The following is a 12,500-nucleotide window of genomic DNA, read 5'->3' as shown; positions in this document are numbered from 1 at the left end:
CGCCGGTCCGTACCTGCAGGCAAACACACGCACACATGCTATGAAAACTTGGTTCTGTCCCAGGTGTGCAGGAATCTTAGTTGTGTGTGGTTTGTCCTACTTCCCATACAGTGTGACTGTACCTCAGCATGTGTGCGTATCCCAATGATGCGACAAACACTGACCCATTTTAAATTCTCTCCGTTTCATGATCAAGTATTTAGTGGTCGTGATTTCAGCGTTTAGTGGTGTTATAGACAGCAGGGTGGTTTATAGAATGCAAATACGTACTTTGTATGATTTAAAGATAAAGTGTGTTCACTTAAATCTTCACTTTATATGTGTTTAAGAACATTTATGTTTAGGCCCTAGATTAATTTCCTTGGATGATGATAATGGCACACATCGTTATATCTCAGTTAAGTTTGTAGTTTCTTCTCATGAACTTTGTCCCCCTCATGCCTGCACTTGATGAGCTGTTAATGCACCAATACAAATGGGATTCGTTTTATTCCAGGAAACCCAGAATTTAAATTTCCACGTTTTAGTCGAGAGCCAAAATCAATTAACACCCGTCCCCTAAAGTGAAAGTTTACGCGTGGCAAGATTGGGCATGACAGTGTCTGCAGAGTCCATGCGCATATCCACCACCACAGCAGCTACATAATCATGCGTAGTCGAGGCACAAACACGCGCAGGCAGACTTTTCTCAAGTGCTGTAGTTTATCTGAGTGCGCGTAGCGCGTCGGACGCGCGTCCCCGTTTTGGCACTGAGGATACAGTGTGTAGGAACCCAGCGCGTCCTCCACTCTCCTCTAACCTCCTCGCAGCGAGACGCGCGACTCTAAAGGATGCTTCACCATATGCTTCTCGTTACCGCTGAGTTTGGGGTTTGGATGTAGGCGATCCATCGGGCGCGCAGCGAGTTCTGGATTTAGTTGCGTCGCTGGCACGGCTTTCTGTCCTCGCCTGTGAGAAGACGTTGCGGGTGATGGTGAAGCGCGTCTTGCGCGCTGCCCCTCGTTTCCTCGATCCTTCCTCGGGACAGGACATTTGGCGAAGGGAAATGTGAGGAACGCTTGAAGAATGGCATGTAAACATGGTTTCTGCCAAAAAGGAGATGGTGACTGCGATGTACCCCACATCTATTTCCACTCTCCTCTACTTTCTCTGTGCGGCGGCTTGGTGAGTTATATCTGGATCGGAGCGTTACGCACCGCATCTCTAGTTTTGACACTCTCCATCTAAACGTATTGAGGTTACAAACGACAGATTTAGTCCTTGTTGAACGTTCTAAAGCTGTTGATTGAATACAATACGCTTAATGTAAGCAGTAATGTTCAAATGCTTCAGTTTGCTCTGTGTTTTTTTAGCATAAAGAGAATATCCGGACAAATAAAAAAGGATGAGAAATTATACCCAGCGAATTTCACGCGCATTCTCGATCGACTCCTGGATGGATACGACAACAGACTTCGACCTGGATTTGGGGGTACGTGCCAAAAACCCGCACAATCATGTGCCAAAAGGCGCTCGGTCAAACCTTTGCAACAGTTTACTGCGCAAAGCGACCTTTCCACATTGTGTTGTTTATTAAGGGTTGTTTATTTGGTGAGGGTTGGTGTCCGTCTGAGGGGGATGATGGAGGAGTAAGCCAACTCCAATGTCCTATTGCTGCCCACTCTTTTTTCTCCATGTGTCAGTTCGGTGCGTTTCGAATATCTGAGCGAGTTTGGTTATGTAATCGTCCTGAGAAAGCCGCTTAATGCACATCGTACAGTAAGTAAGTAAGAGAAGTGCGGATGTTCTGATCGTCAGCGTAAACCCTTCAGATTCCCTGCGCTCTTCTGTCTTTTAGACAGTCTTTTAAACTAGAGTGCGTATCGGCAACGCGGCGCTTTCTCACCTGTTTTGCGCAGCCAAATGACGCGCTGCTGTACGGTAGAAGCGCAGCTCACTCTTACAAAAAGGCTTTTTATGGCTCTTATGTTGGGCTGTATGGTTCCATAACCTGTATCATCGCCAGAACCTTTCTGTTGAACTCAATATTTAAAAAGGTTTGAAAGAAATTGTTCATAGGAACCTGTGAATATAGCTGTGAATACATTTTTAACACCTTTATTTTTAAGAGTGCAGCTGATGCTGTGGGTTATGTACAGTTGTACTGTAGATGAAATGTTTTAACAGGGGGTCATGAGCGTGAACCTAAAAAGGGTCATGAGCGCTGAATATAAAATAAGACTATTTTATATTCAGCACTTATATACACAATATAAAACTTCAAGGGATTACATAATGTCTGGCAGATCATTCATCAGTTGAACACTTTGCTTAATGTATTTTTAGAGCTATTCACACAAGCTATTAATGTATTAATCATTACATCATATTTAATAATGATTTATTGATGAAAGTAACTGTAAAGCAATAAAAAACACACCAGACCAACCACAAACGTCAGTGCTTCCGCTTTGCCTTTTTCTGCCTGCATTTTTTTTCTCTCTCCGAGAAATAAATCAAACCGCTAAGGCCTGTGGATTTCTATGCGAAACGCTGGGATGTGATTGGCTCTGTGGGAATAAAGCGCTGTTTTTTATGTAACTTTAGTGAAGAGGCAGAGAGCACGAACAGAACATCACACCCACCTTCACATGAGAAGAGCTCTCGAGCGGAGCTCCATCACGCTGGAGGGGCTTCATCCACTCTCACTGACACGCTGTGGGTTCACAGTTCTAGTAGGATCACATGCGTTACCCTCAGCACACAATACTGTGCTTCAGACATGATGGATGTCAGGGCTCGGGTGGCTCTCAACACCGGCCCGCTCCTTGTTATATCGGACAGGCTTGTACACTTCTGACACTCCTTCAAGCACTAACTCACCCAAAAATTTACATTCTGGGGTTATTTACTAGTGCCGTTTACGAGCCGGTGAAAATCTTCAACTGTTTTATAGTGATTTTAGGTTTAAGCACAATAAAAGTCCTTCTGAAGCAAATCAAATCTGCTTTTATCTCGAAATGTTCATTTTATTTTGAGCCGAGTTATTCTCTATGGAATGATTCTCTTTCATTGACTTAAGTTTACTCTCACGTCAGTCTCACCGCAGAATGGATCGAGACATTCCAAAGACTTCTGTCATTTTTCTTTCTCATTGGATCGTTCGCCCTTTCTCATGTTTTGTAGGATTCACGGTTGTCGCTCGTGAAGTATGCGTCGAGTATCTGGTAAATGGCAGCGTAATCTGTTTTCTTGGTTTTCTCAGTATCTATCACTGAGACGTCAGAATGTTCGGAGTTCACGCTCATGAGTTCAGCCAATGAGATGTTTGAGACATTCATCGTGTAATGGTTAAGATCTGTGCCGCTCTGAGCTTCCGTACATCTTTATTCATTCATTTCTCTTTCTGACACGAACCATTAAACTTTTAGTCAGGGAGACTGGGTAAAAGTCATCAAGAAAGAAACATTTCATCTCTTAATACTGATCAATTATTCATTGCATGTTAATACAAAGTTTCACAATCCAAACGATCAACAAAATGGATTCAATTCTTAAATATTTTGTTTTACGTAAAGGAAGACTTCATGTTTCATGTTGATATTATCCATGCTTTTACCTTGATGTAAACCACATAAAAGCAGAACTGAACAATAGCTTTATATTTTAACCATGCTATTTGTACTGGTACAACAAATGGGAATCAATCCACCAAAATCAAGCTCCTTACACTTTCCTATAGTAAACTATGGTTTCTTTTTCTTAAGGTACACATTTACTGTACATCATATTCAGACTCAGTTTTGTCAAATGCAAAGGTTTCCTTCTATACTGTTTATTGTGTTTGTATTTAGATATCTCAAGGTTTGTGGTGATTCACAGTAGAGTTCTTGTTTCTGTACAGGTCCAGTCACAGAAGTGAAGACAGATATTTACGTGACGAGTTTCGGGCCCGTGTCCGATGTGGAAATGGTGAGTATGTGTGTGAGATACTACGTGCAGTTGTTATATAACGTGTCGTATCGGTCCACTGAGATTATGAAATAAATAATTCAGACGGCGTGAGGTGCTGTACCTGCTTAGTCAGAGCCAATCGGCCGCTGTGATGTACAGGTTGAAACCCAGAATTGTGATGAAGTCTACGGTTTTAGCACCGGAACGTTCCGCTGGGAACAATGTGTGTTCAACACCTTTACACAACAGCAGACCCTCAAACACTTGAACACACATTCATTATAATGTTCAGACAATTTACTCATTCTCACGTTATGAGTTTCTTCTGCAGAACACAAAAGAAGATATTTGGAAGAATGAAACAACACTGAACTCCATTGAATGACATTTCTCAAAATATCTTATTTTGTGTTCCGCTGAAGATAGAGTCAAATACAGGTAAGAACAACGTGAGTTTGAATAAATGATGACAGATTTTTTGAGGGGCGAACTGTCACTTTAAATATACCAAGAAACTCATTGAACTATTAAAAAAGCTTTGTGTGAATGTGACATCACCAGAAACATCAATTCATGACAGATATGGTGAAAAACGTCAAAATAAAATTACAGTCAGATTTCTAGGATTTGGCAACAGGGGTGTGTCCTGTGGTCTGATAGAAAAAAGAGAGAACAAACAGTTAATAATATGATATTGATATTCATATTTACGATTTAAAATAGCACAAGAGAGATTTATCTTTATTTTTAGTTTATCTGTTGCACCAGCAAATACCCAAGAACAGTTTGTCACCATACATTTATATATACTGTATGTTTCGATTTGTACAGAATGAGTTTTTTTTCAGTCAATATATTTTCAAAATATATATATAGTATAATACAATGTAAGTCGTTTTGGATAAAAGCATCTGCCATATGCATAAATATAAATCAGTCTGCGTCCGGTTTCAAGCTTGTGGTTTTCTTTAGGAGTACACCATGGACGTGTTCTTCCGTCAGACGTGGGTGGACAGACGCTTGCAGTATGAAGGTCCGGTGGAGATCCTCCGCTTAAATAATCTCATGGTAACCAAAGTTTGGACCCCCGACACGTTCTTCAGGAATGGGAAAAGATCCGTGGCTCACAACATGACGGCGCCCAACAGACTCTTCAGGATCATGAAGAACGGAACCATCCTCTACACCATGAGGTACCTGCATACACACAGACACACGTCCATCCTGAGCAGATCCAAAAACGATGAACGATGGAACGTGTCTAACGTTATGATTTGTGTGTTTTCTACAGGTTGACAATAAGCGCAGAATGTCCCATGAAGCTGGTGAATTTTCCCATGGATGGTCACTCCTGTCCGCTCAAGTTCGGCAGCTGTGAGATACTCATTCATATATGCTTCTTTAAGAGTCTTAACCAAATTTCACAGCCAGCAGAGAAAGATGTAAGGACTGGAGAATGACGGCGCATTGAAATGAAGTTAAGGAGCGTCTCGTGATGAAATAATCCCGGCTTTTAAACGGCTTTTCTCTCTGTCACCGTCGGCTGATTTAACACGTTGACTGGAAACCGAACAGATGATTTACTGTGCTGCGTGTGAGTTCTTTGAAGGGAAATTCTGTAAAGTGTCAGAGCTCTCGCAGGTTGACAGAAAGAATCGCAGATGAGATCTCTTTAGTATCTCAACGATTTCTCAGAGACATCAATGAGATTGAATGAAGAGCGAATGGAAACTCATCTGAGCTCAAATTTGTCTCGTCCGTAGTCAAATGACGATACACGTGATCTCAGTATCAACTGAAACAGGTTTACCCAAACACGATCTATATATATATCAATACAGAACTCCAGCAGATCTCCTGAGCAATGAAAGAGCGACATCTGAGAAATAATCCTCTCCTGCGGGATGAGGTTTTTATTCGAGGATTTTGAGAATATATTGTGTTTGCTGAAGTGCTAAACTCCAGAGAAATGTATTATCTAGGTTTAGTTTTCCTTACAAAATGACCAGTGCATGTAAACTCATGACGTTTGTTTAAATTCAATTTGACCACAACACCCCAGACAACTTTTCTCCACGAGAGACTTTATACAGAAGAGGCTTCGTATTCTATAAACTGAACAAAGAATCTCCATATCAGCAGACGTGCTGGTGACGGCCGGTCAGCAAAAATTCAAATGAAAAAGCGCAAAGAAAGAGTGCAGGAGAAGAACGAGAGCGGTGAAAAGAGAGTTTAATCTGGAGGCTGCTGGGAGATCTGGAGATAAAATCCATCCCGAGAGCTCCTGACGTGACATTGTGATGGAGGACGTGCACATCTCTCACTCTCTCTCTCTCTTCTTTGTCTTATACATATTTCTGTCCTTTCTGTGAGCCTGCGGGTAAAGACAGAAATCTGCTCGTGCCCCTGTAGAGCAGAGAAGGTCACTGTAGCTTTCCCTTCTGCCCCGGGACAACACAGACCTACAACAGCTCTACGCCTTCATTTCACACGCTTTTGTGTTCCCACACATCTTTTGCTCGGCTCTGGTCTGATAATTCTCCACGTTATCTATTGATTATTCAATGAGGAGCTTAGAGACTCAGACCTCAGACTCGAAGAGAATGAAGAGCAGCACCATGTGAGATACAAACAAACGATACCCTAATAACCAACCAGGGCTGCGTTTCCCAAAACCTTCTTAACGCTACGTGGTTCTTAGATTATACCTTAAACTGTACCTTATCATTAATACGTGTTTCTCATACCGCTATGCAAAATGCTTTTCTACATCGCAGTTTAATTTCACATATAATGATTTAATATTCAATTCTATTTAGTATTAAATTGACACTTTTTAATTAGTGTTTTAATTTTACTTTAACTTTAATTTTACATATAAAACACTCGGGTTTAATACACCCAGGCTATTGAAGTATCTTCATGAATAAAATTGTCATACACTGATGGTTGTTAGTGTTTTTAATGACAGACTATTATCCCAACGCACATCAGCTGGCAAACCATTTGACAGGAAAGGCGTAGTCTATATAAATGGGAATGAATGTTATGGGGAGTTTGGTCAAACTATGGCAGCGAGACAGTGAATAGTTGTCTTAAATCAAAGACGGCGCTGTCCGCCGAGAAAGAGAGAGAGAGAGAGAGAGAGAGAGAGAGAGAGGAGGATAAAGTCATGTATGGAGAGAGAAAGAGATTGATGGAGCAACTATCTAACGTAGGTAGTTGGAGAAAGAAGAATGAAGGGAGAAAGAGATGAATGATGGATGAATGGATGAAGTGTAATTGTATAAACATGGAGGTGTACATTTATGTAGATTGTAGAAGTCAAATAATCTTGATTTAGGTACATGGGATGAGAAATGTTTGAGTTGATATTGAGATCTTCAATCATATTGACTTTTGATAGCAGACGAGACAAATCTGAGCTCATGTCATTGTTGACATCTCTTTTCTAACTCTGACAGACACATTTGTGACTCTTTTTCTCAAGAGAAATAAGACTTGAGCTGAAGTTTCCATTCTTGATTCTCATTAGGAGAAATAATTGAGATATCAAAGAGATCTTCTGTGTGCTCTTTTCTTTATTATAGGACAGTATTGTCTCTGTCTATTGGCCCTATATAACCTGTGATTTTATCTCTTATTTCTCTGTACGACACACCTGAGGATTTTTGCTCATGTTTTGGTCATTTTGATGATGTAACCAGCTCTTTTTTAAACAATGCCTCTCATGTTTCTTCTCGCTTTAATTAAAATTTCCTGTGATATTTCCATTTTGTGCTGCGTTAGAACGCTGTTAAAATTCAAAGGCCTCAGAGAACATTCCCGGTTGTTTCCAGCCCAGTGTGACTTTTGGATCATCTCTCTCTCTTCATCTCTGTGGGGTTGTTGGTGGGTGTCTTGGAAAGCTCCTCCACTGCTCTATTTGCCGGTGTGTGGGGGTTCAGAAGCAGAAATGTTGAAGAGAAAGAGAATGAGATGGAGTGACAAATGATCTTCGATGAGGACGGGTGCAGACGTTGTGCTGAATGTGCAGGATGTCCAGGATGTCCGCTCTCTTTGATACGTGCATTTCTCTTCCGTAAATGAAATCTGTCTGATTCCGAGCGGGAGGATTTCTCAGTGGATGGGATGATTGTTATGTTGGCTCTTTGGCTCACATCTCCGCTTGGCTCGTGCTGGTGGAGAATGTGGGCAGTGAGAAGAAATGACTTGGCTCCGGTCATTCAACCCTGATCTCCAGGACTGATACGTGAGGTGCCATGCACGTGGGCACGCTTGGAGGAAAATCGTATTGCTCGGAGGTTGCTCTTTTATAGCTCCGGGTATTAAATGCTGTTTTAAAAGCTTCATTTTAATATCAACTCCATCTGTGTCTTTTTTCCTTAGTGACTTTGCATCCAAAGAAATAATTTGTTTATTAAAGAATTTAACAGGAAATCTCAGCAGGAGTTAACTATACACACATAGACATTCATTAATTAGAAAAATGTCAAATTGTTTATTTTGATGATAAAAATTCACTCATTAACTAAATCCGAGCTTGATTTGAAATGACACATGTTGCACAAGAATTTCACCTGATTTGTTTTCTCACACTCTCGTGTCTCGTGTGTCTCCTCTCTGTTGTTTCCTTGGTAACCAAATACACTAACTTCTGAAAAAACTTTAGTGACAGAATTGTTGCTGTGTACATTAACAAGAAGCAAAACACCAAATCAAAATATTGATGTCATAACAAATCTTCACCTGAAAATCTAAAAGTCTTAAAACTGTCTGTGATGATATTTTGAGAAACGTCCCGTTGGTTTTGTGTTCTACAGAAAGTCATAGAGGTTTGACATGAGGATGAATAAATAATGAAAGAATTACATTTTTCATGAATATTTATTTTACTTTTGGGAGAACTGTCTCTTTAAGAGAAGGCTTTTGCTCTCCATTGCATCTCATCGTATAGCAAAAACTATTAAGATTTTAAAGAGGTTCTGTGTGTTATTTTGTTATCACGGAAGTTAAATAAATGTGTGTGTTTTTTTGTGCTGTGTGTGACAGATGCGTATCCCATGACAGAGGTGATCTACACCTGGACTAAAGGCCCTCAGCATTCTGTGGAGGTCCCACCCGAATCATCCAGCCTGGTCCAATATGACCTGATCGGACAGACCGTGTCCAGTGAAACAGTGAAATCCATCACAGGTGCACGCACACACACACACACACACACACACACACACACACAAACACATTACAAAGAACAAAGACTTGGTTCCTCCTGGAATGTTTCTTGTCTTCTATAAATTAACTGCTTTGCAGCAACTATAAATAAAATAGAACTGAAAGATTTTATATATATATTAGTTAACCATAAAAAGCCCTTTGTGTTTTTAAAACAGATGGCACAAAACAACAGCGTCTGTTTATTTATTTATTACTTTCTTTTGGATGAAAATGACATCAGAGATTTGGAGTTTCAGATGTGATTTGATCAGTGAAGAGTCGTCTCCCCGTACGAGTGTAAACCACATTCTGTTAGAATCAGAGGAAAGCGCCAGCGGAGCTTTACAACTTTACAATTCAGCCAAAAGCAGCCGCTGTGATGACAGACTGTCTTCAGCGTGATCTTTTCTTCTCTTTCAGGTGAATATGTGGTGATGACGGTCTTCTTTCACTTGAAACGGAAAATGGGCTACTTCATGATTCAGACGTACATCCCCTGCATCATGACTGTCATCCTTTCTCAAGTGTCTTTCTGGATAAATAAGGAGTCTGTGCCCGCCAGGACCGTCTTTGGTACGTGTTAATCTACTGCACTTCACCTCAACCTCTCTGACACATCACAAATATACTCTACATCTCTCTCTCTCATTTACTGTATGTTTGACTTTTCATTCATTCAACTTTCTCTTCTGCTGTCCATCCATTCAATCATTCATCTCTCTCTCTGTATCCATCCATCGCTTATTCTTCTTTCCTACTTCTTTCTCCATCCATCCATCCATCCATCCACCCATCTCTCTCTCTCTCTCTCTCTCTCTCTCTCTCTCCCTCTCTCTCTGTCTATCTCTCTCTCTCTCTCTCTCTCTCTCTCTCTCCCTCTCTCTCTGTCTATCTCTCTCTCTCTTTCTCTCTCTTTATTCATTCCTCCTTCCTTTTTTCTCCTTTAATCGTTCTTTCTCCATTTCTCCAACTCTCTCTCCATCAAAAAATGCATCTCTTTCTCTTGCTCCATTTTCCATCCATCCATTGTTTTGTCTTTTTATCTCTCTCTGTTTCTTTCATTCTACCCTTTTATCCTCCTCTCTCACCATCTGACAATTCATTAATCCCTTCATCCACCTTTTCGTCTATTTAACCATTTCTCTATATCCATCTATCCATCTCCAACTTTCTCTGCATCCATTCATCCGTCAATAATTCATCTTTCCATCTCTCTTTCTCTCTCCTCCATCCTTTCATCTCTGTCTCTATTCTATTCACACTACCCTCTGTATGTTTTTTAACTCCGAGTGAAGCCACTTCAGCCCTTGAGGTTAGCATCACTTTAGCTTTGGCTTCAGGGCTTTTGCTGTGATTCTGAGGATGCGGAGTTGTTTTGCAACAGCCAATTCAACTCAAGCCCTTACATTTACATGAAAACCTTTAACAGACGCTTTTATCCAGTTTTATATATCATTGTTTTCTCAAAGTCGCAGTAAGTTCTGCCATGTATCAGGTGTGAAGGAGTGAAAGGACATTCTTGAGTTTTAATGGCCTCTGCATCCGATCAGTCCCGAATAACCTTATCTGTTATGACCTTATGTATCTGCGGCAATCTGCTAATCACACACACACACACACACACCCCTCCTCACACACTTCACCTACGGCACTGAAGATGCTGAGAATAGCACGCTCTCATTCTCAACTGCAAAAGTGTAACAATGACCCACCTTCATATGGCTACTAACAGCTCTGCGTTTGGACCCGCTCCAGACCAGAGGATTTTCATGTCCGAGATGAAAGTGGGCTTAGTGACGGGGTTTCTGGGTAATGACAGTGAGATTTTGATAGCCAGCACACATACTGACCGGCCCGCCGTGATCTGCCGTGTGTCTGTTCTGGGACGGGTTCCATGTTTTAGTTACTGTACACACGCTTCTGTGTGCTGGAAGGTGACGGCTATACAAAGACTTTCCGAGTTTTTACTGACAGGATTATCTTTTAAAATAAAAGAGTTCTTTTAATGCCTTTAATGTGACACTCCATCCCAGAACCATTCAAACTATACTGCAAATGAACATACGATGACCCACACGTACACATTAACACCTATTCAGTGCTCAGCGGTTTGACCCACACATTGAGACAAAACTGAGAAATAAACAGTTTAATCACACAGAGGTCGTTCACATACAGCACAGAAGTCTTAAAGGTACAGTAACCAACATGTGACTGGACAAAACGCTTGTTGATCACATGATGTGACGTTTTTGGGGTGAACTATGGCTTTAAATTGAAGGACGAGTGTTGCCAGCTCTTCTATAAGGGTAGCAGAGACTGAAGGTCGTGACCCTTTTGTCATTTTGTTTCAATATCTGCACACAAAGCCTTCAGCAAAACTTCACAACTGTGTAGAATCAAAACACAGAGAGGGACGGTTCACACAAAAATGAGAATTCATTTATTCATTTCATCATCCTCTTGTCGTGTCAAACCTGTGCGAGTTTCTTTTTTTCTTCAGAACACGAAAGAAGATATTTTGTAGAATGTTGATCATCAAACAACACTGAACTCAATTGAATTCAGAACACATTTCTCAAAATATCTTCTGCTGTGTTCTGAAGAAGAAAGTCACATACAGGTTTACAATCACATGAGGGGTGAATCACAGATAAAATATGAAATGGATTGTTTTGTATTAGAACGTATTTTTTCTTTTTTTACAGTCAATTCATGATAATGAGTCTGAACTTATTGTGAAGTGTTTATAGAGTAGTTATTTTCTTTAAATCCTTCAGTATAAAATACAGTAGCACAATTTTTAGTTATGTATGTGTTTAAAAAACAATTCTCTTTTCTTTCTTTTGTTTAAGGGTAGAAATATGAAGCAGATATGTTGCTGATGTTTCACGAGCTTCAGCCCATAAATAAATGAAGTGTTTTCAGGGTCATGAAGAGTTGTAGAAATCTCTCACACCATCCAAACAAACTGTGATGTCAAGCGATATTGAACAAGCGCTCTTATACAGTAAATCATGCTTCACACACAACTTTCATGCTCTAGAACGAAGAGAATGTGTGTGTATGTGTGTGTGTGTTTTGTTTATGTGTGTCTGTACGTGTGTGTGTGTGCGTGCGTGCATGTGTGTGTGCGTGCGTGTGTGTGTGTGTGTGTGTACTTGTGTGTCTAGTATGTGTTTGTGTGTATTGTTTGAGTGTGTCTATACATGTGTGTGTGTCTGTGTGTATGTGCGTGCTTGTATTGTGTGTGTACTTGTGTGTGCGCGTGCATATTATGTGTGTGTTTATTGTGTATGCGTGTTTATTAAGTTTAGTTGGTGTGTGTGCATGCGTGCGTGTTTATTGTG

The 12,500-nt window shown here is 40.6% G+C and overlaps 1 protein-coding gene across 2 annotated transcripts in view; it reads left to right on the top strand.

Moving 5' to 3' along the window:
* Positions 1–697: 697 nt before the first annotated feature.
* Positions 698–12,500, top strand: part of gabra4 (gamma-aminobutyric acid type A receptor subunit alpha4) — a 19,975-nt gene continuing 8,172 nt past the window's right edge. For both annotated transcript variants that reach the window (XM_056769558.1, XM_056769557.1), the window contains exons 1-7: positions 698–1,164; positions 1,353–1,471; positions 3,884–3,951; positions 4,906–5,126; positions 5,225–5,307; positions 8,986–9,129; positions 9,571–9,723. In XM_056769558.1, coding sequence (XP_056625536.1) covers positions 1,079–1,164; positions 1,353–1,471; positions 3,884–3,951; positions 4,906–5,126; positions 5,225–5,307; positions 8,986–9,129; positions 9,571–9,723 — 874 coding nt within the window. In that variant the 5' untranslated portion in view covers positions 698–1,078. The remainder of the gene's footprint in view (positions 1,165–1,352; positions 1,472–3,883; positions 3,952–4,905; positions 5,127–5,224; positions 5,308–8,985; positions 9,130–9,570; positions 9,724–12,500) is intronic.

This window comes from Triplophysa dalaica, chromosome 16 (assembly GCF_015846415.1).
Source record: "Triplophysa dalaica isolate WHDGS20190420 chromosome 16, ASM1584641v1, whole genome shotgun sequence".
NCBI lineage: Eukaryota > Metazoa > Chordata > Actinopteri > Cypriniformes > Nemacheilidae > Triplophysa > Triplophysa dalaica.
This window is presented reverse-complemented; position numbering and strand designations above follow the sequence as displayed.